Source organism: Tamandua tetradactyla, chromosome 9 (genome assembly GCF_023851605.1).
Source record: "Tamandua tetradactyla isolate mTamTet1 chromosome 9, mTamTet1.pri, whole genome shotgun sequence".
In the NCBI taxonomy this organism is placed as follows: Eukaryota; Metazoa; Chordata; class Mammalia; order Pilosa; family Myrmecophagidae; genus Tamandua; species Tamandua tetradactyla.
In genome coordinates this window covers 19,796,579-19,820,393 of record NC_135335.1, presented here as the reverse complement: position 1 = coordinate 19,820,393, position 23,815 = coordinate 19,796,579, and the positions used below count along the sequence as shown (strand labels likewise).

General features: G+C 39.4%; 1 protein-coding gene across 13 annotated transcripts in view; it reads left to right on the top strand.

Annotated features, from left to right (window-relative positions):
• The window catches only part of CTNND1 (catenin delta 1), a 51,047-nt gene extending 27,603 nt beyond the window's left edge, over positions 1-23,444 (top strand). For 9 of the 13 annotated variants that reach the window (XM_077116194.1, XM_077116201.1, XM_077116203.1 and 6 more), the window contains 18 exons: positions 1,936-2,007; positions 2,783-2,935; positions 3,357-3,892; positions 6,895-7,358; positions 9,856-10,039; positions 10,915-11,032; positions 12,002-12,155; positions 12,550-12,567; positions 12,975-13,043; positions 13,982-14,109; positions 14,200-14,350; positions 15,526-15,718; positions 16,080-16,194; positions 16,704-16,791; positions 18,783-18,845; positions 19,605-19,708; positions 20,120-20,207; positions 20,496-23,444. In XM_077116194.1, coding sequence (XP_076972309.1) covers positions 1,936-2,007; positions 2,783-2,935; positions 3,357-3,892; positions 6,895-7,358; positions 9,856-10,039; positions 10,915-11,032; positions 12,002-12,155; positions 12,550-12,567; positions 12,975-13,043; positions 13,982-14,109; positions 14,200-14,350; positions 15,526-15,718; positions 16,080-16,194; positions 16,704-16,791; positions 18,783-18,845; positions 19,605-19,708; positions 20,120-20,197 — 2,688 coding nt within the window. In that variant the 3' untranslated portion in view covers positions 20,198-20,207; positions 20,496-23,444. The remainder of the gene's footprint in view (positions 1-1,935; positions 2,008-2,782; positions 2,936-3,356; positions 3,893-6,894; positions 7,359-9,855; positions 10,040-10,914; positions 11,033-12,001; positions 12,156-12,549; positions 12,568-12,974; positions 13,044-13,981; positions 14,110-14,199; positions 14,351-15,525; positions 15,719-16,079; positions 16,195-16,703; positions 16,792-18,782; positions 18,846-19,604; positions 19,709-20,119; positions 20,208-20,495) is intronic. The other 4 variants (XM_077116195.1, XM_077116197.1, XM_077116200.1 and 1 more) reach the window with 4 other exon arrangements.
• The last annotated feature ends 371 nt before the right edge of the window (positions 23,445-23,815 follow it).

Below are 23,815 nucleotides of genomic sequence, written 5' to 3'. Positions count from 1 at the left end.
GTGGCTATGGTCCTTCCTGGGAAGCTGCTTTCCTGATTGTGATGGGCTCTCGAGTGCCCGTAATTCATTATGAACTTTTCCAGGAGGTGATAAATACTAAGAGATAGGGAATATTGCTGCTTTGCCTAATTGGGTGGACTTATCTCTAGAAGCATCCATCTAACTTCCTGTTTTGTTGGACTGGGGTATCTGGATTGGGATGCAATTCTAGTAATGGTAGATTGTGTAGTTTGTATGAATACTTAAGTTGCTTCTGTTTTCTCTGATTGCCTTTGTATCCAGGAAACTCAATACCTACTTAGTGGTTGGGAAAGTTGGATGCCTTATACTCTTAGCTCCAGTTCAGTCAGTCTCAGAGTACAGTCTGTGCTCAGAAGGTGTGGCAGTGTCCATAAATTGTGTGCTTCTGCCCCGTATTCTCCTTGTGTGCTCTTTTTGTTGGCTATGTAAATCATGTCTTGGAGGAAGGGTCATTGTTAATTCCATTGGTTAAGTTGGAGAGGGAGCGTCATGCTGCTGTTTAACCCATATAACCACAGGAGCCAGTGGTCTCTGAGGTTGACTGACTGTGATATGACTTGGGATTGTTGATGTTAGAAAAGAGAAGTGTCTTGTGTTTCATACGTCTCTCTAGTCTGACTTGGTTGTGATATAATTTGCCTGAGCTTTTGTCTATTTTTGACTGTGTGGATGTGTGTAGTAAGCATTGACTGATAGACTGTATCTTAAGAGATCTCTGGGTGGGAAGCAGAACATTCTTCACAGTTCAGTAGTCCTTTTCATTGATTACTTATTGATTTGTTAAGGCAAAGGAAAAGGTTCCTTGTGCTGAGGAGCTTTGTACTTAAGTGAAAAGAAAGATTATCCCCCTAATGGGGGGATGGTTAGGAATTTGAGGAGGCTGTGTGTTTGTAATGTTCCCAGGATTTTTATAGGTACTAGAGTAGAGAGTTAGGGATGAGAAGTATATGTTGGAAATGGGGAACTGGACTGATCAGACCTGTAGTTGGTGGGGAATTCCAGGATTTAGTGTGTGGTTTCTCTCTTGCTTGTGCTCTTTTTTATTTTTAACTTCTACTCAGCAATGAAACCACACCCTTCCTTCTTCCTGAAAGTAAGGTTTAATTTCCTCTCCATGCATTATACTCCCTACATACATAATGGGGGTTAGTAGGGGGGAATACTCTCCCAAGGTCGCTGGGTCTCACTGCATTCTATTGGAGAAGGAGCAGGCAAATGCACTTTTACATAGTATAATGTCATTAGTTATTCCCTTCTGCTTAAAACAGGGCAACGTCACAGTTACATTTTGGAGTGTGTTCTGTGGCTTTAATAATTGGTGAAAACGATATTGAAGTGTCTGTTTGCTTGAGAGGAGTTGGGCTACTTGTTTTCTTTTTCATACTTGGAAAAGGAGACTCATATTTCTTCTTTCTTAAACAAGTTGCATGTTATGGGGGTTTCCAGTGGTAGTAGAGCATTAAGGAGCATGGAACAATAAAGAAGGCTTTTGGAAACCCCCAACCAAGCTCATTCAACTTTGCTTTTATTCTTGTGATCTTCCAAGATTGGGTGTTGGGAACTTAATTTGAGTCTCTGCTGTTGACTCAGCAATTAGTTTGAGTTCCTATTATGTGCCACTGTTCAAGGCACTTGGCATACTTCAGGGAACAAACTGACCAAATAATAAACACCTCTGCCCTCATGGAGCTTACATTCTTATGTTCCAGAGCCCTAGTCTGCCAGAATACTACGCCTGATTCCAATTTTGAGGAAAATGCTAAGACTAAGGAGTGATTTGGTTCTTTTATGAGTGCTGAAACTGCAGACCACAAATATCTTCCTAAAAACCTCTTCCTGCTTGGGAAAAAATCATTTATGTTTAATAAAGCAAAGGAAGACTATAAAATAGTTTTCTTGTGGGCTTTGTTTCAGAACGGCCGGTTTGTGGGCGATGCTGACCTTGAGAGACAGAAATTTTCAGATCTGAAGCTCAACGGACCCCAGGTAATTCTTTTGGCCCAAGGCCTGGGTTACATCATATTTTCTTTCTTCCCCAGTCTATAAGAGCATTTTGGTGTCCTATAAAGTATCTGTCATGTTATAACTATCCATTAATATCAGTTTCTTTCATTTAGGAAGAATAAATAAGTGGAGCTCCATAATGTATCTGTAGTTCTGGTTTGGAATGAACTTTAATGAACATTGATTTTCACCACTCACTAAATTCCTCTTCCCCACATTTAACCACTTAACCTCTGCATTCCTTTTCTAAAGGGGATGTGTGTCCACTTTGCAGAAAACTCTACCTAAAACCTTGTTGATTTTGAGCCTTAGATAGTAGCATCTGATGATGAGTAACTTTTAGCAAGTCTTAATTGATTTATATTGGAATTCTCTGGTGCATCTTAAATGTTAATTGTTCATTGAGTTAGATATTCTCTTGAAGTGTCACCCAGATATAGATGAGCTGCAGTTAACAGAGTTCATATTCATTTAGACCAGAACTGGGAAGTTAAATCTGCTGTCTCTGTCTCTTGGATATCGATATGACTATAGTTAATTCAGTTCATGTCTGTTAACTGACTAGAACAGGGAAATTATATGTATTGCCCTTTGTACAAGTTTGAAAGATGGGGACAGCCATCCCTCTAAAAATTCTGGGGCCTATATAATAGGTATAAGAGGAGTTCCAGTCCCCATCCCATGCTTTTCACTGTGGTGGATTGTTAATATATATGATGTAATAGTAGCTTGTTCCTTTTTCTCTTTTCCATTGTAGGATCACAGTCATCTTTTGTATAGCACCATCCCCAGGATGCAGGAGCCGGGGCAGATTGTGGAGACTTACACAGAGGAGGACCCTGAGGGAGCCATGTCTGTTGTCTCTGTGGAGACCTCGGATGATGGGACCACTCGGCGTACAGAGACCACAGTAAGCTGAGACTTGAGTAAGGTCTGAGAGTAATGAAAGAGGTTTTCCTATGGTCCCTATTAGGGGAGGAACTAAGTACTTAATTAGGTGAATGAAAAGCATCTGATCTTTGGTGAAGGCATAAAAAAGTGATCTCTGGCCAGCTAGAGAAGATAAAAGAAGAGATATGGGGAAAACTAAAGGACTGGGGAAGAGAGTTGATATATAAAAGTCTGTGATAGCTTCCCTTATAGGCATAGTTACTTCTAGGGCAGTTTTCCTGCTTGAAGACTTCCTATAAGATGTATCCATAGTTGTAAAGCATTTCTAGAGACAGTGAGCTGGATGTTGGAGTTAATTTCTTAAAGTATTCTAGAATGTAAGCTGATACTGCTCATTCCCATCATTAGTTTGTTTTCTTTGTTTCATTCTTTACTTGAAGGTCAAGAAAGTAGTGAAAACTGTGACAACACGGACAGTACAGCCAGTCCCTGTGGGACCAGACGGGTTGCCTGTGGATGCCTCCTCGGTGTCTAACAACTATATCCAAACTCTGGGTCGTGACTTCCGCAAGAATGGCAATGGGGGACCTGGTCCCTATGTGGGACAAGCGGGCACTGCTACCCTTCCCAGGAATTTCCACTACCCTCCTGATGGATATAGCCGCCACTATGAAGATGGTTATCCAGCTGGCAGTGACAACTATGGCAGTCTGTCCCGGGTGACCCGCATTGAGGAGCGGTATAGGCCCAGCATGGAGGGCTACCGGGCACCTAGTAGACAGGATGTCTATGGGCCCCAGCCCCAGGTTCGGGTAGGTGGGAGCAGCGTGGATCTACATCGCTTTCACCCAGAGCCCTACGGGCTAGAGGACGACCAGCGTAGCATGGGGTATGATGACCTGGACTATGGCATGATGTCTGATTATGGCACTGCCCGTCGGACTGGAACTCCCTCTGACCCTCGCCGACGCCTCAGGTAGGCAAGAATCGAGGGAGGAAAGGGCCTTTGCGAGATAAGGAGAAGGGGTAGCTCTTTCTTCTACTTCTAAGAGCTTTTTGGGATCAGAGACACTTGTAACCCTTTCTCCACTAATTTTTTTTAGTGCAAGGCAACCTTGTTCTGTTTTCTAACTTTACATAGTATTGATTTGTTGTATTGTTTTTTTTTCCATTATAAAAGTCATATTGTAATTATAGAAAAAGATTTGTGATAGTTAATTCGTCTATGTCCTAAAGAGTGGATTTTGCTTCCATGCCATATTTTTTGGTATTTCTGGGTAAGTTCTGACTCCCTTTTGGTGATAAGAAGTATCACAGACAACCCTGATGACTGGGGCCACGGAATACACACTTACTTGTTCCTAGAATTTCTTTTGCTTCTGATTTGGTGTTAAGAGCAGATTTGAGGGTTTTAGGCTTTTGGGGCTAAGTAGACAGTTAAGGTTTATATAAGACCCACCTGTGGTTTTCATCCCAAAGTTAAAAACAAACCTTAACCTGACAAACTGTGCTTAGGATCTTACATTTGATTATAAATTGAACTGGGGGTAACATCCTTAGGGAATGGCACAGTAGTGACATTCTGAAAGGTCACTAAGCAGCTGCCTATGCTGACTTTACTTTTTGTCCCTGGGGATTCTTCGGTGATGTGAAAAAGGGAGTGATTGATGTATGGACTAGTCAATGGTTGACCTTGAGGGAATGCATTGGGGGTTGGCAAACCTTTTTTGGTAAAGTATCAGAAAGAAATAGTTCAGGCTTTGTGGGCCGTGTATCATCTTTGTTGTATGTTCTTCTTTTTAACAACCTTTTAAAAGTATAAACTTAGTTCTGGGGTGATATAAAAACAGATTTGGCTTACACACTGCCGACCAATGGAAACTTGAGACAGTGTTTCCAGGCAAAGAGAAATAAGAAGCAAGGGAAGATTTATGGTAGTCTTGATGTTAACACTGCCCTAGCAGTTGCCGGTGAATTTCTCTGTATGCAGTCAAGACTTCATTTTCCTAGTATATTATATAGCTTTGATTCACAGTGAACTGGGCTGATACAGGGTTAGAGGGCCCATTATCTAAGCCTGAATCACACACCTTTCAGTTTTTGCTTGGATAGCTAATCCAACTCCCACATGACTCACCTTTTATTCCAGAAGGGACACCATACTTAAGTTGGTACAACCTAGAGCAGTGGTAGATAGCAACTATCATCTACCCAGGGTGTTGGCTCTAGTACAAGTCTGCTTTTTCTGACTTCCTCATTAGTAAAGAGTGATTGGACCCAGATGGGTGTGAGTGGCCAGTTCATTCTCTTTGTGTGTAACTGTGCCAATTGGTATAGAGAGAATGATTTTGAGGCCTGGTCCTTGGATTTATTCCAGGGAAGTATTGGAAACCTCCTTCTCCAGCAAGAACATTAGCTGTTTCCTGTTCCGGAAGAGAGTAATACAAGGTCAAACTAAAACAGTAAAACAGTGTGGTGTGTGGAAAAATCACTGGACTAGACTTCTGTTTGTGCCTCTGCCACTAGCTCTGTAGCTGTCAAGCAAGTCGTTTACTCTTTCTGGGAACAGCTTTGTTATTTGTAAAACAAAGGAAAGAATATCATGATCCAGGGCCTGTAAAAGAAGGAAGTGTCAGATTTCTCTGAGTGTTTACAATGTTGGTTATAGTAATTGTTTTGTAGTTGCTGTTAAAATAAAAATTAAAAAAAAACCACATGCTCAATTCAGAACTTACTATTAACATTTTGGTGCATATCTTTCTATTTTTTTTCCCTATGCAAGTGAGCTACTTTATCTTTATCTTTATCTTTCCCTTACTAAAATAGAATCTTACCATACTGTTTAGTAGTCTACTTTAAAGTTTAGCTATTTAACCTGTTCATTTTATATAAGTGATGTTTTCAAGTAGTCTTGGTGATTTTTATTAAATGCTTCCTTTGTCTATCTGAATCACTATTGAGTGGTTGATGTTGGTACCTGTGAGGCAGGCCCTTGGGTCATGCTAACCTTGAGAGTTTGTGGAGGTGGTTTTGTTGAACAAACACAGGTTTATTTGGAGAGTTCCACACAATAGAGTCTCCCTCTCCTGTGGGAGCCACCCAGTGAGATGAGCTCACAGATAATGGGTCTCTTCCTTCCTGGTTGCTGTGAATAAATAATAGTATGACAGACCTACCCTCTAGTGGTTGTTGGTAGTACCGAAACCGGGAGGAATTACCTCAGGTTTGCTTTTCTCTTACCTTCAATTGATTTGTCTTTTTTATTCTTTGTGGTTGTGTATCCCAAATGTGATGTTGGTCGGTCTCCATTTCAACAGAATTGAAGTTAATGTCTTTGGAAATTGTAGGGTGGAAATCATGTCTTAAACATAGTTGTTGAGTAGCAGGGATGACCTTGGGATGCACTGTGGAAGTTAATGTTCTAGCTGATACCTCATCAGCACCAAAGCCAGGTCCTCCTATGACATAACAAGAAGTCCTTTACTATTTTTACTCTATCCACCTTCCTTGTGATTTTCAAAATAGGGTAGGGACAGTTTACAGCTGTTTCCTCTAGTTAAGGGCTTGTAAGAACTATCCTCAGGTTTTGTTTGCTGACTTCTGAGACTTTGAGTCAGTAACTTTTGTTAACTGCTGTCTGAAGGCTTATTTTAATCTATTACGAGATGTTAATAGCTATCAGGTATCACTCAGTTGCCAACCAGCCAGAATTTTGTTTTATTCTTTGTGATTAACCTATCTGAATGCTCATCACATTCCTAAAGGACATATTCACAGAAAGAAAAAGTAGTTTTAGTTTAATTGCAGGTGACTTTAAAATGATTCCTGAATTCTTTCTATCCCATTAAGAAAAATTTATCATTCATACAAAAGAGAGATAAAACGAGTTGGAGCTGCCTTAAAAATGAGGGGTAGTAGGAATGTCCAGAACACTAGATGTGACAGCTCTTTCCTCTTGGTTCTTCTGAAACCTTGCAGGAGCTATGAAGACATGATTGGTGAAGAGGTACCAGCAGACCAGTACTATTGGGCTCCTTTGGCCCAGCATGAACGGGGAAGTTTAGCAAGCTTGGACAGCCTGCGCAAGGGAGGACCCCCGCCTCCCAATTGGCGACAGCCGGAACTGCCAGAGGTGATCGCCATGCTGGGTTTCCGCCTGGATGCTGTCAAGTCCAATGCAGCTGCGTACCTGCAGCACTTGTGCTACCGCAATGACAAGGTGAAGACTGATGTGCGGAAGCTCAAGGGCATTCCAGTGCTGGTGGGATTATTAGACCACCCCAAAAAGGAAGTGCATCTTGGAGCCTGTGGAGCTCTCAAGAATATCTCTTTTGGACGTGATCAGGATAACAAAATTGCCATAAAGAACTGTGACGGTGTTCCTGCTCTAGTGCGGTTGCTCCGAAAGGCTCGTGATTTGGACCTTACTGAAGTCATTACTGGTGAGTTCTAGGCTCAAGGGAAACTCCTGGATTAGGGACATTGTTATTTACACCCTGGAAATTTTGAGAACCAGAGAGATTTCTACTCCTTTTACTTTTGATTAGAGTTGTGAACTACTGGTGGCCCTTGGGCCAAATCTATCACACAAGGTTTTTGTTTTTTAAATATTTTTATTGGCACATCTTCACAAACATACATACAGTCCATACATGGTACACAATCAGTGGCTCACAATATCATGACATAGTTGTGTATTCTTCCACATAGTCATTTTTTTATGAAACATAACCACATACAAACACAAACATTCTTACCATATGATCATTCCATTCTTGTTATGTAATCAGTAACTCACAAAATCATCACATAGTTGTATATTCATCATCATGGTCATTTCTCAGAACATTTGCATCAATTCAGAAAAAAAAGAAAAGAAAACAAAAAAATTCATACATACCATACCCCTTACCCCTCCCTTTCATTCATTGATCATTAGCATTTCAATCTACTAAATTTATTTTAACATTTGCTCCCCCCATTATTTATTTAATTTTAATCCATATGTTCTGCTCATCTGTTGATAAGGTAGATAAAAGGAGCTTCAGACACAAAGTTTTTACAACCACACAGTCACATTGCAAAAGCTGTATCATTATACAGTCATCTTCAAGAAACATGGCTACTATAGCACAGCTCTACATTTTCAGGCAGTTCCCTCCAGCCTCTCCATTACACCTTAACTGAATAGGTGATATCTATTTAATGCATAAGAATAACTTCCAGGGTAACCTCTCAACTCTGGAATCTCTCAGCCATTGATATTTTATTTTGTCTCATTTCTCTCTTCCCCCTTTCAGTTGAGAAGGTTTTCTCAGACCCTCGATGTTGAGTCCCAGCTCCTTCTAGGATTTCTGCCCCATGTTGCCAGGAAGGTCCACACCCCTGGGAGTCATGTCCCACGTAGAGAGGGGAAGGACAGTGAGTTTGCTTGTTGTGTTGTCTGAGAGAGAGAGAGGCCACATCTGAGCAACAGAAGAGGTTCTCTTGGGGGTGACTCTTAGGCCTAATTTTAAGTAGGCTTAGCCTATCCTTTGCAGGATTAAGTTTCTTATGAACAAACCCCAAGATAGGGGGCTCAGCCTATTGCTTTGGTTGTCCCCACAGCTTGTGAGAATATCAAGAATTTTCCACTTGGGAAAGTTGAATTTTCCCCTTTCTCACCATTTTCCCAAGGGGACTTTGCAAATACTTTTTTGTTCACTGTTTAAATCACTCTGGGATTTATCAGGACATCACTCTGGGCAAACCTATAAAATCTCATGCCCTACTCAGGATTCCAGGTATTATGGTATTCAATTAAGCTGTCCACATAAGTTGTATTAGGAAATGCACTAGTCAAAATATAGATTTTGTACCAAATAAACATTTTTTGCTTTAGCCTCACATGTAAGTTAAAGTTTTAGAATATTAATTGCGATCTATTTTCAACACCCTGCATTATTGACATTCCTTTGTTCTTCCTCATGCAAAACATTTTAAAATTTGTACATTTAGTCACTATTATACACTCTAGGCATTCTTAGATTATATCATCTTAGTCTTTATCGTATATCTTTCCTTCTGATTTTTTTGTCACACAAGGTTTTTAAAATTTTTTAGAATTGGTTGCTAATGCTTGAAATTCAGATTTCACTTAAAATTCTAGATCCATGGGTTTTATTTAAAATACAGAAGAGCTGGTAATAATGTATCTATCTTTCTATAAGTCAGTAATTGGTGTTAGCTGGTAAAACCTATTCTCTTCTTTGCAGTAATCCCCAATACCATCTGTTATCTCTGACTAACTACTGCTATATGAGTTATCTCCCAAACATTGAAGCTGAGTAGCCATTGCCATTTGTCTATATTCGTGTAATTTCTTTTAAATATTTGACTGTTGTGACTCACTTTACTTGAGAAGAGTGGTTTTTCAAATTGATCCATTACTGTGTATTGAAAATAATTTTGTCAATCACTGTTGCATTCTAAGAGCGAGAAAGAAGAAGAAATAGAATAGTGATATTTGCTCCTGAGGGAGCATTTGCAGTATCTGGAGACATTTTTGGATGTAACTAAGGGCAGTGCTACTGGCATCTAATAAGTAAAGGCTAGGGATGATGCTAAACATCCCAAAATGGACAAGACAACTACCTGTAACAGGAAGTTATCTGGCCTAAAATATCAGTGGTGCTGAGGTGAAGAAACCCTGGTAAAGATATGTCAGAAACCATTGATTATAGTAAGTATTGCTCTATGAAACTTTTTATGTATGTTTAGATTGAGCCATATGCAGAGTATATTTCTTACAGTGAGTCACAAACTAAAGCTTAATATCACTACAGGGTATTTGGTAATTGGGGAAGGGTGAGAAAAGATGTAATAGGGATTCTCTATGGGATGCTTAAAACATATCATCTTTGGTGCTTGGAGAGCTATCTGACCAGTTGTCTCTGCCAGGAACCCTGTGGAATCTCTCGTCCCATGACTCAATCAAAATGGAGATTGTGGACCATGCACTACATGCCTTGACAGATGAAGTGATCATTCCTCATTCTGGCTGGGAGCGGGAGCCTAATGAAGATTGTAAGCCACGCCATATTGAGTGGGAGTCAGTGCTCACCAACACAGCTGGCTGCCTTAGGTAACAGTAGGGACTTAGAGAGTTTGAAGATTGAATTTTTGAGGAGTGATAATTTTACTTTTCTTCTAAGCTTAAATGTTTTAGCTTGTCTTGTTATTCAGCCTCCATCCTTATCTTCAATGCATACCATGACTCCAATCTGTCCCTCATGTGTATATTCTTGTGTTGTTGATTTGCCTACTGTTCTGCATACATTCTCCCTCAACTTCTATGCATCTCTGACTTTGTCCATTTAATGTGGTAAGCATTTGTTCTATACTTATCATGTGTAAGGCACTTCTCTAGTTCTGGGTTTGTGTGTATCTGTGTCCCTGCTCTCATTTGGCCCTGCCCTCAATTATCTATATTTGTAATAAATGAGTTAGGGGGTATTGGTGTGTGTGTGTGAGAGAGAGAGAGAGAGAGCTCTGTTCCTCCTATCTGTAGTGTCCTTCTCTCCTTATTTATCTTTTGAGGCTAAATTCAAGTGTGTTTACTTCATATGAAAGTTTTCCTGATTTCTTCTTCTTATCCCTTACAAATGATACAGTGTATCATTTCCCTCTTTGGAATACCTATATATGTTCTGCCTCATTCCTTATTTGTGCTTCTATATAAGAAGTACCTATTCTGCCTTGAATTATTTCTTTTGGTAAACTTTTATATTCTGCCCCACCCCACCCCCACCCATATGCATACAAAGGGTTATTGATGTCCTGAAGGCAGAGACTTGTCTTACTTAACTTTCTTTTGTCTCCAGTGCCTTGCTTATAATATAGGTACTCAATATTTACTACAGAGAATAGAAAAAATATCAAGGAAGTTTGTGAGTGTTGAGGAATACTGATGGAGAATTTCTGGATTAGAGTCATCTTGATGTATCTTTTCCCCCTCAGGAATGTCAGCTCAGAGAGGAGTGAAGCTCGCAGGAAACTTCGGGAATGTGATGGTTTAGTTGATGCCCTCATTTTCATTGTTCAGGCTGAGATTGGGCAGAAGGATTCAGACAGCAAGGTAAGTTAGTAACTGAGTGAATTCCATTCACAACCATCATGTGGTAACCGAAGTGCAAAACTATCACCTCGGCCTTTCAGATGATGTTAGATATCTATACCTGTCCCTACTCTCTAAAGTAGGGGTGGACTTAGAAGAAAAAAGTTTTCTTTAAACTTTACTTCACCCATATAATTATTTTAAAGCGACTTAGCCCTGCTTTCAAGATTGTACATTTTTCTTATAGGGAAAAGTCAGGATGACCCAAGTTTTGGGTCACACACTGTCTGGCAGCAGAAGGTCCTTCCATAGTTGGGCCTTCCATTACCCTGAGACTACAAGGATTTTGAGTAGCTTTGGGGTACCCAAGAGCCATCATGAGATGATTACTTAGATTTTTTTTTAAATATGTCTGTGGATAAGCTAACTAAGATATCCGTTTTAGGTGGTTAAGATTTTCATATGTTAATTGTAAAAATATTTGTATCTTCCTATTTTCCTGAAATCAGGAAAATATTTAGTAACATAGGTCATTACTATAGCAATGCAGATATTTGTAGAAACTTTCTACTTGATATTTTGAGGACATTTACGGTTTTGACAGCTGATCAAATGGTATTCTAAGTTAGTGTTTAATACTTAGAATTTAAGAACTTTGCTATCTGAATCTGTAGATTTTTTTCCATGTTGCCTTAATTTTAAATTGGTTTATGAAACTTACTGTGCAAACACAGGCTTTACAATGATTATATGGATACTTTATTTAAATGTGCCTATGGTTAAGCTATCTAAGATATCCATTTTTGGTGGTTCTAAGTGTATTGTTTGTTTTCTTAAATAAAATAAGAAAAGAGTCATTATGAGAGATAATGGATTAGGGTATGCTTGTGAGAATCAATTTTTAAACCTAAATCATGGAAAACTTACTTGCTGGGAAATCATTATAGGCATTCTCTTCTCTTAATAAGCCTTTTATTTTGCATTCTCAAGCTTGTGGAGAACTGTGTTTGCCTCCTTCGGAACTTATCATATCAAGTTCATCGGGAGATCCCACAGGCAGAGCGTTACCAAGAGGCACCTCCCAATGTTGCCAACAATGCTGGGCCACATGCAGCCAGTTGCTTTGGGGCCAAGAAGGGTAAAGGTGAGTCTGGTCCCTTGTTCCTTGTTCTTTAATGTGACGTGGGGAAAGGAAGGATCACCTAGCTTTAGGGGCAAAATATTTGTTGAGCCATATAGGAGTCTGCCTGGTTAAGGATGCCTATTTGTTCTGCTGCTTTCTGTGTTGTGTTCTTAAGATGTGGCGGTGGCGGCGGCGGTAGTGGTGGTGGTTGTATCAATGATTGAGGCAGAAAAGGGCATGAAATTAACTAATCGGGGGACTTCTCCCCCATTCCTCCTTTATGTTTCCTGTATTTTTCTTCTCCTCTCCTCTTTGTGCTTTTCTGCTTGTTCCTGTGATCCTGCTGACATTTTCTCCTGCATTTTTCTTCCTCCGTTCTCTTTTCTGCTTTCCACCTTGGGTGATGCGCTGGAAGATGAGTGGTTCTCCAGAGGTGAGTGAAATCTTTAAAGGCGCTTGTCTACTTCTAATTTGCATGTTTTGAGTTTAGCTTCGTTAGTGTTTCCTTACCTAACCCTTTCTATGCATGCATGGAGGAAAATTCAGTAGTAGAAGAGACCACTGAAACAAGTTTATCTTTTCTGAGCTAATGGCTCAGGGCATGCTATTTTGGGGCAGCAGTCCATGTTATCAACAGTGGTTATCCATATCTTACATCTTATCTGCTGCCTATACTCTGTCCTTGTTTCTTCACAGTGAGGACAAGTTGGGGACCCTGATTTTTCCTTGCCCCTCTTGATGCATCTCTGAATCAAGAGATGACTGAAAAATGTGCCAAGTTGGAGTTTTTCTTTTCTTAAACTTTGTTTCACCCTCCCCCCCTTTTTTTAATTTTCAAAGGGAAAAAACCCACAGAAGATCCAGCAAATGATGCAGTGGATTTCCCTAAAAGAACGAGTCCTGCTCGAGGTAAGTTTTTTCTTAGTCTCCAGAGTGTTATAAACATAGGCCACAGATTAGTATTTGGTAGTTAAAAAACAGATTTTATGTAATATGTTCACTGTTTTCTACAATTTGTGGATTTGAAATTATGGTGAAAGTGTTAGAAAACTCTATAACACTCTAGCTGTAACTTACTAATGACTGCTTGTTAAGGCAGTTGTTCACATTACTTGAGGAGGTAGGATAAAGTACTGAAGTCTGGACCAGGAACTTAGGTGCCCTCAGTCCTGCATGCTGGGCCACTGCAGTAGCCACTGCAGTTCTTGGAACTTAAACCTTACCTGCTATAGGAATTATTTTGATCACAGTTTGGATCTTTAAGTCTAAAATTCACAGCTCTCCATGGATATAAAAAAAAATTAAATCTAGGACCCTTTTGTTTTTCCTATTTAATCATAGTAAAGGTGAGGAGAATGACTGGGTATAAATTGGAAATAATTTGTTTGAGATGAGGAATCTTGAACTCTGAGCGCTACCAATGAGCTAAATGAATGTTCTGAGTGCCTATGATAGAACCAAGGCCAAAGTAAGCTGAAAGGGAAGACGCAAAGAGGAAGGAGAGAGATTAGTTGCATATAATGAATTGATTATCTATTCTGTTGTCATGGATTAGTTTCTTAAGAAATGGAATCAGGGCGGGCCACGGTGGCTCAGCAAATAAGAGTGCTTGCCTGCCATGCCAGAGGACCCGGGTTCGATTCCTGGTGCCTGCCCATGTTAAAAAAAAAAAGAAATGGAATCAGGCTTCTTGAGTTTTCTGGTGAGTGGGTGGGAGAGTTTAGGCAGCCTAATGAATTATGTAGGAACATCAATCCAGAGTATTACGTATGGACTTCAGCTGGTCAGAGCCTGGTTTGTGGGAATTGATGAACATTTTCTCTGCCTTTTTGCCCTTTGTTGTATAGGCTATGAGCTCTTATTTCAGCCCGAAGTAGTTCGGATATACATCTCACTCCTCAAGGAGAGCAAGACTCCTGCCATCCTAGAAGCCTCAGCTGGAGCTATCCAGAACTTGTGTGCTGGGCGTTGGACGGTGAGTGCCTTTTAGAAAATGAATTTGAAGGTGGGAGTAAGTAGTTTGCTATTTCTAATCTGTTTCACCTCTTTCCACATGCTATTCTAGTATGGTCGATATATCCGCTCTGCTCTGCGTCAAGAGAAGGCGCTTTCTGCTATAGCTGACCTTCTGACCAATGAACATGAGCGGGTCGTGAAAGCTGCATCTGGAGCACTGAGAAATCTGGCTGTGGATGCTCGCAACAAAGAATTAATTGGTAAGGAGTTGAAGCCTAACCATTATTGTGTGTTCAGTGTCTTAAACAGTAGGCATTTAATAATTCTTTTATTGCAATGGCTGAGGGAAAGGATCCTAACCCTTCATAGTTTATGAAGCTGAGGATTAGAAAGGGTTACAGTTTAATGGGTTCTTAGAAAGACCAGAAATGATGACTCTTCAAAGATGTAATAAAAGCTATTATTTATTGAGCACTTAGTTTGTTACTAGGCACTGTTAAGCAGTCTCTGTTTTCATTTAATCTTTCCCACTTATAAAAGCTATAAAGGTGTTTTTCTTTTTTTTAAACAGATAGGGAAACTGAGGGTCAGGAACCAGGAAGTTTAGTAACTTGCTCAGAGTTAGCATAGCTAGTAAGTGGCAAAGAACAGTTTTTGTTTTTTAAAATTTTTAATGACTATTCTATTGAACTGTTATAATATTCAATGTATTATTTTCATTAGAATACCTGAAAGGACTGTGGAGCATATTTTAGTTTCCTTGTCTGCTCAAGCAATAACATACGGTGTTGGCTTAGATAAATACTAGAAATTTATTAGCTCATTGTTTTGGAGAGGGGTGATGCTTTCTTCCTGAAGCCTGGCATTCTGGGGCTGGCTGCCCGCCATCCTTGCTCCTTGCTCCTTGGTCCTTGGCTGCTCTATTACATGGCAATGTACATGGGCCTCTGCTGGCCTCTCCATTCTCTTCATCTTCTTACTTCTTGTGTCTTTCTGTCTGAGTTTGTCTGCTTATAAAAGACTCCAATAATAGGACTCAGGCCCATCCTGACTGAGGTGGGCCACACCTTCACTGAAGTAATCTCATCAGAAAGTCTGTTTACAATGGGTTTGTACCGACAGGAATTGATTAAGCTTAAGAACATATTTTTCTGGGGGTGCATACAGATACAAACCATCACAGAGCAATATTTACTTTGTTTCAGTGTGAATGAAGAAGACAAGAAATAAAGGAATAGGAAGGAGTCTAAATCTATGGCTATTTCTGTTTGTCCCTTTTGACATGATTACTCCTATAGGAGAAATGATTGATTCATATGCAGGAGTACCTGTACTTTTATATGATGAGTGCAGATAAATATTCTAGTTTAAAGCTCCTCATGACCTGACTCTGCTTGTTCTCTCTGTACCTGTTCCTTTTGATTTCCTGATATAGGTAAACATGCCATTCCTAACTTGGTAAAGAATCTACCAGGAGGACAACAGAGCTCTTCCCGAAATTTCTCTGAGGACACTGTGGTCTCTATTTTGAATACCATCAATGAGGTTATTGCTGAGAACTTGGAGGCTGCCAAGAAGCTTCGGGAGACACAGGGTATTGAGAAACTGGTGTTGATCAACAAATCAGGGTGAGCTTACCATTTGAAATGATAGCTGGAAAAATTTGTGTGTAAGAGGGGGTTTGCTGGGAAAGAGCTTTCCCCTCTTGCTTCCCAAAATATTTCTTTCCTTATGTTTCCTTAAGTGTTAAGACAAATTGGCCCTATTTTCTCTCATATGTTGATCTATAAACTGTTAACCAGATTGTTCAGCAAACATTTTTTTGTGCTGTTCTTTGGGACAGAATATAGAATTTGGCGAAACCTGATTTTTCCCATTTTGGCATTTACACTCTTATGTGACATTATAATGGTACTGAGCTATGATGTAGGTACTGAGCTTCTTCTCTGGTCTTATTTAAATTCCATATGGTGTTACTTCTCTCTAAAGGAACCGCTCTGAAAAAGAGGTTCGAGCAGCAGCACTTGTATTACAGACAATCTGGGGGTATAAGGAACTGCGGAAGCCGCTAGAAAAAGAAGGATGGAAGAAATCAGACTTTCAGGTAGAATAACTTTGGACTCTGAGACTTCCACCCTTTCTTTTTTTCTTTTCTTTGGTCCTAGAATAATACTTCTGTCTTTTTCAGTTTATTCTATTTCATTATCACACCAAGTCTACTTCTGACCCAAGTCTCAGTAGTAAACAGATCATTTGGCTTACTCCTCCAAAAATAATTCGTTTGCTGTTGAAGCAGCTCTGTATAGCATATTATAATTGCTGGGGGTAGAAACGGAGAGGTCCTTAAGAAGGAGTTTGCCATCCCTGAAATTATATCTCCTTCTGGTAATCTGAATGTTTGGTACCTTTGCTATCTCCAGGTCAGGAACACAAAAGAAGCCATAGTATTTCTAGCTTGTTTTTCTATATAGGGTATTTATTTAACGCTTGTAAGTTGCCTTTTAGTAAGAGTTGAAATTGAGAGTGGGACCTAGAGGTCTGGGCCCATTAGGAAATAAGATGTGAGTGAGTTCAGTATTCTGTGACATTATTACATTTTATATTTGCCTGCAGGTGAATCTAAACAATGCTTCTCGAAGCCAGAGCAGTCATTCATATGATGATAGCACTCTTCCCCTCATTGACCGGAATCAGAAATCAGGTGTGGTATCCCAGGGTACCTCTTCTCCTTTTAACCACTCAGTACTGGGCTTACTGACTGAGAAATAGGTTATATATTTCTGGGTTAGCTAGTCTTTGGAGGAGGGGAATATTACTCTGCCCCAGGATTTGTAACACAGAAGCTGGTAGACCTAAGCATTTAGAAAATAAAACAAAATAGAAAATTAACCTGCATCTGATCCCCTATTCTTTGCTTTTTGGACTTAAAATGACTGGAAAGTGAACCCTGTTTTCTGTTTTTAATTTCAGCATTTTACCCAGTAATACTTGGTAAAAATACTTTACTGTTGAAAAATAAGAAAATACAGATAAACAGGAAAGTAACATAAACTCACTTATTTCTGTTACCTGGAGATAACCACTGTTAGTTTTAGTTATAGTATTTAGACACTTCTGCAACAGTTTTTCCCCAAAAGAAGAATCATATTTTGTTTTGTAACATGCTTTCTTTTTCACTTAAGTGTATTTCATAGCCCTTACTATCTGAATGACAAATTGGCTTTTGCCTAGATTAGCAGTTCTCAAAGTGTGGTCTGAGGATCTTCAGACCTTGTGTACTTGTGCCACGCAAGCAGTGCTGGTGCTTAGCATAAATCAAGACAATGACCCTGAACTAGGCATTGCATTCCTCCACACTGTGTACTCATACAGTAAAAAAAAAAAAAAGCCAATTTTACTTAAGAATGAAACTACTACTATCCTTGAGCACACATCTTTTTTACCTTCTGTGCTGATGAAATAAGAAGTACTCATAAACCACTTCTTTCTGCTTTATACCAACGAATAAAGTTGTCTTGAGGAAAAGCACTTGTGGCTTTCTTGAGTTGCTAGTTTGAGACTAGCAACTTTTATATGGAACGCCATTCTTACTTGAAAATGAGACTAACAGACAAACCATGGTTATTCAAACTTTGGTATTGGGATATTTTCTCAAAAATTAATACAGTGAGTCTCTCGATTTAAGGAAAATAACCAACTGTATTTCTTGCTCGTGATAAAATTTGAGCTTTCAAGTAAAAATTGTGCTTCTGGAAAACTTGTATCTATTACCATGAGACTGACAACTTTCCAGTACTTAAAGACTGTTGTTAAAATCGGTGGTAATATTAATATGACTTTTTTATGTTGTATAATGAAATGTTAACATCAGAAAGAGCTACAGAGCTCTATCAACCAGTATTTTCTAAGTGACTAAATATATCATGTGTCAAAATCATTCATTAGTAAATGATTCTTTCAAAGTACAAGATAGACTACAGAATTTTAATTTAATAGCATACAAAGAAATTTAATAATGTTTTGGATTCCACATTGTGGCTAACATTTGAAAAACTACTACTTGTTGATTGTTGGTATACTGTCAAAGAAGAATTTCTACAATATCTGAAAATACTATTAACCTTCTTTTTTTCCAATTACATATCTGTGTGAAGCCATGTCTTCTTTATATATTTTGAACAAAATAACATGAGAGCAGATTGAATGCAGAAGCAGATATGAGAATGTAGGTGTCTTTTGTTAAGCCAAACTTAAAAGTGATGTGCAAAAAAATAAAACTGCTATTCTTATTAAAATATTATCTGTGTTAATAAGTTTAAGTGAAATATTAAAAATTTTTCAGTATGATAAATGTTTATATATATAACCCATATCCATGAAACCTCTTTGGGTCCTCATTATTTTAAAGGTTGTAAAGAGGTCCTCAAACCAAATAATTTGTGAACTACTGACTTAGATTGAATGGTTTCTTGTGTTAGGAGTCTATGAAAAGATATCCTATTAACTCCAATGAGGCCTTTGTTATAAACTTAGAGCAGAGATTACTGCCTGGAATGCAGTGGGTGCTCAGTAAATTTGAATGAAGGAATAGAGGATGGGAGAGTGGGAAGATAGACCAGAAAGCAATTTTTATAATTAATGTAGATTTTGGAGAGTTCATTTCTGACCTGGATAACATTCTTCTCCATGTAGATAAGAAACCTGATCGAGAAGAAATTCAGATGGGCACTATGGGATCAAACACAAAATCATTAGGTAGGTAATTAATTTGTGCCTAAGGATAAGGAGTAATTTTTCATTGAAGTGATGAGAACTAAGTCTGTAGTTTTTAACTTCTCTTCTCATACCTTCACCATTTACCATGTTGGAAGAGCTTTGACTGATCATTTCTTGGAAGAATAAGAGAGAACTTAGGAGAACTTGATCCATCTACTTTGTCCACAATGTTTTCCCCCATTCCTGCACAATCAAGTTTGTATCCCTACGTTGTGATACACAGTCTGATCTCAAGCTCCGTCTCTTGTCTTTTTCTCCATGTACTGTTTGAGCTCAACTGTCCTACTTGCCATTCAGTCTCTTCACTCTGTACTTTTAAAAATTTTGCTCATCTAAATATCTCCTACTGGAATGTTTTTCCCATTTGCTTTTCTAAATTTTCTTCATCCCCAAAGGCTCAACTCAAGTCTTGTCTTCTTCATCAGGTCCTTCTTAGCTATAGCAGTTCACTTTACTTTCTCTTCTCTTAATTCCAGTCCCTTTATAGACAGAGATCTTCAGTTTACCTTTATCATATGCCATACTCTGAGTATTTCATGTATATTATCTTCCCAATTAGATTCTAGTTCTTTATAAGTCAGGGATCTTAATGCATCACCAGACCTTAATGCTTTTCAGGAGCTTTTGACAAAGCCCAGTTGCCACCAGTGATGCATAATTCACAGATATGTATATACCTGCTTGATATGTGTTGTACACTAGAAGGGAATATCGTTTTGCTGTATTTTTTCAATCTAGATAACAACTATTCCACACTGAATGAGAGAGGGGACCATAAGAGAACACTGGATCGATCTGGGGATCTGGGGGATATGGAGCCATTGAAGGGAACACCGTTGCTGGTAAATTCTCTTTATATAGTGTTACCCTGCTAGGGCAAGTTCTGTTTTGATGTCTGCATGCTTTATGAAATAGGAGAAAAAGAGTGCATGGGGAAAGACAATATCGTTTTCTGGTAGAAGTTTTTAGGAAAGAGTAGGGGTTTTGACTCATAGGAATTTGTTGGGCCATTTTTCTGTGGTGGTCATGATAGGGGTGAAAGGCTATCAATTTGTTACTAATATAACTAATGTTAACTGATCTCTTCTCATACATTTTCCTCTTCCTGCCTTTTCCTAAACATCTTGTCCTACTCTTAATGTCATCTTAATTTTGTACGAGTTTACAAATTTTGGAATTTACCCTAAGTCTGGCACACAGTCTGAGGTTCCTGTTTCTTTTCACTCATACTAACAAATTGCATATATTTACAGCAGGACGAGGGGCAGGAATCTCTGGAGGAAGAGTTGAATGTGTTGGTTTTGGATGATGAGGGGGAACAAATGTCTTAACCTCACCATGGTATGTCCTCCAGCCACCCCCAAAATTGTCCTTAAGGAAAGAGGTCCCTGTGTACCAGCAGTTTGCCAATCATGCTGATATAATCAGGCCAGGGACACTAGCCTCAGCCATGTGGGGCTTGGGGTTTCTGCTTCTATGATTATTACCTCTTAGAGGCTGGGACATGCAGTTGGTGATCTGATTCTCTATTATGTCCTACTTTCCTTCCTGTAGTTTTGCTAAGTTGTCTTTTTTGGTTCTTCTTATTCCCAACCCTTTTAACATCCTTTTTTTTTTTTTTTTCTACAGCAGAAGATTTAGCACCACTCTCTCCGCTCCATCTGGGCTTATAATATATGTACTTTTATTTTTTGGTGGTGAAATGGACTGATGATTTTTCCTTTTCTTCGCTGGACTATTGTGCCAACTGCCAGGCTGCCTCCTGCCCTTATAGCCCTAAGTGGCTGCTTTCTTTCCGTCAACTCCTAATTTTTTCCAGTGAAGTTTAATTGCCCACTTCCCTGCCACTCCAGTCCCCTCGTTCTCCCAATGAACCTGATTCAGTTACTTGCATAGGATGTCTCAATTTCTCCTATTTTGAGAAACTGCTGCAGATTAGCTTTTTTTAATGCCAGCTCTCCCTGAAATTCTTGGTCTTGTGGAGGGAGGGAAAGAATGGGAACTTCACTGGAAGCCTTGGGAAGAATTGGAAGTTACATGCTGTATAAGCACTGTCCAGCAGCCTGATAAACTGATGATTCTTAATCAAGATTTTTTTCCTGGTGGGGAAGGGACTTTCTGGGTTTTTTTTTTGGAGAAAGGGAAGCTTGATCCTCTTCCCTTATTCCTAACAGCTGTTTTTTTAAACACAGAAAGCCAGCAACATTGGCACATTCCATCTGGCAAAGGCCCTTGAGTAAGTGTGAAAGTCTTCTAGAACTGATATTAAGAAAACTTGCTCCCCTCATCTCTGAGGCAGGGATCATCAAGGACCTACAGACTCCATCTCTTCTCCAAGCCTCTTGCCACCGCTGGGCTATTGCTTTTGCCCCTTACTGAGGCTGTACTAAACCTTCTTCTTCCGTCCTGTGGTGTACCTGCTGGCCTGGCCTGGCCTGGCCATTTGCAAGAAGCTGAGAAAGAGGAGAATGTGTCAAGGAAGACTTTTTGCCTGAAAAGAGCAGAAAGATGTCTTTTGGGGAGAAGAGGCACCTCCAGGAGGAGCTAGTAGGAATGTACACAAAGTGGTTAGTCTGAAACTGAAAGGAAGCTTCAGAGCTGGCTTCCCCTGTCCTATTTCTCCTTTTTCTACCTTTATAGACTTCTTTCCGCCCCTGCCTCTTCCTTGGGGTTGGTTGGCCAACTAAAGGACTCAATGTACATAACTCCCGCCCCCTTTAACCTTATAAGGTGGGGATTGCCCCTGGCTTTGCCTCTTCTTTGTGCCTTTGGCTTGGGGTGCATTTCCTTCCTCCCTTTCATGTGCCTTTCTTTGCCTCTGCAGTCTCATTTCTGATGATTTTGCAACTTGTATTTTGTTGCTTTTCTACCCACTCAGTAGTGGCCCTACTTCACAGAAAGATGGGGCGACCTAGAGAACCTCAAAATCTCTATTGGGTATCGGTATCACCTCCAAATTTCAGCCAAAGCAAGCTTTTGCTCAAAAGTGTATGGTTGGAATTTTGTAATAATCCTGCTCTGATGAATATTTATATGAGATTGATGGAAGGAGTGAGTGATGGGGGACTCTTAATCCTTAGTTGCCAGAATTTACCATTATTCCTGAAGGGGTTATAGGGAAGTCATCACTCCCCCCTCCTCCCATCTTCCCACTGCCCTGCCCCTCCCTCAGCATATATTAGCAGGTTGGGCTACAGGAACCAGCCACTATGTGGGTTAATTTTTTTTTTTTAAGCCTTTTCTTTATTTACCTTTTATTCTTCCCCCTTAATCTAAAAGCTCTGTTCAATGCAACTGGAAATCTTTATTCTCTTCTCCTTCTTCCCTTATATATTGAGGCTATGGGGTAGGAGAAAAGTGCACACACCCTTCTCCCCTTTCCTTTATGGATTACAATACTTTACCTCCTCCCATTTCTCTTCACTCTCGTCACCTCTGGCAAAAAGGAGCATTTTGCTCTCTGTGACCCTAAGAGCACACTGCACAGGGGAAATAGCCCCCATCCAGATCTGGCTCCGCTGTTTTCTCTTGTCCTCCTCTACTCTTTTCTTGGTGCTTTTTTCTCGGTGGGGTGTGGGTAATAGAACAGCCATGGGCTTTTGGGGACCTTTAACTGTTTTTCTGTTGTGCTTTGTTTTGTTTATTAAAAAAAAAAACACTAAACATTCAATTCCAGAAACCAAAAATCCCACCATCCCACCGAACACTACTAAGGGGCATATCTTCTGCCCCATATCTTTTCTCTTTTTCTTTTTCTCTTGTTAATGCTTTTAAAAACAAATGAGTTTTTTATATAAATAAAGTTTTTTAAAGTGTGTATTTGGGGGGTCTGTGTCATTTCTTCACTTTAAGCTATATCTCTTCTCTTCCTTTTCATCTTGATTATTTCCTTATGTACCAGTTATTCTCCAGCACAACCAGAAAGGGGTTGTACCAGGATGGATTTAGTTTGAGCTTAATCCTAGCTCTTATCCAATCAAGCAACATTGTCTTTAATTATATGTAGAACATTTTTTTTTTCCATAAAGATTCTCAAAAGTTCAGTGTGGCTGAAGCCATATTTATGTGGGGAGCATAATTGCTATCTTAGAGATGGGGAACTGAATTACAGAGAATTATCATTTCCTTAGTTACTGGGATTCTTTTGCAACATTTGACACAACTAACATTAAATAAAGACCATTGCAATACAGAGTGCACTCAAATTTTACATTTATTAGTAGAAGATTAGAAGCTAATAATCTCAAGTGTCGTTCTTAAATAAAGGGCCCCTGTGTGTAAGCACTGGCCCATGAGGTTGCTCCTCAGGCTATACACAATCCTTCAGAAAGAAGATGAGGGATAGCCTGATAATCTTCCGTGGTTCCCTACCAAATGACATTGGTGGGTAGCAGATATTTGTTGGATTACCAGGGATTGTCTTTACTACAGAGGTCACAGAATAAGACCTATGGAAAGAAACGTTTTTTATTTTTCTGGGGCCTGTATTTCCTTCTACATAATTTAAAAATGAGATGACTTGTTAAATGTTTTCTGTACGCCCATATCTTTAGATTAAAATCATATAGTTGCTCCTGATGATGGTCATGTCTTGTTTTGTTGAACTAGGATTTGGGAATGAAATTCTTGGGCTAGAGAAAGACCAGGAAACTTAAGCTGTTACTGTTTAAATCTTGATCTGTGTCTAACAATTGCAGTGTTAGGCTAGGGGGATCAAGCACAGAGCTAAAAGTAGTACATTTGGCTTTCCAAGAAAGGGTTTGGTAGTTTCATCTGAGGTGATTTTTACATATAAAGAGAAACCTGGCTACTGGTGAATTGTCTTTATTCATTGTCCACTGGTTTTAAGCGAGACACAATCCCTAGTCTTCCCTCTTCCTAGATTAATCCATTTTTTCATTTCATTCAGTAAATATTACTGAGCACCTTCTATATGCCAGGCATTGTTA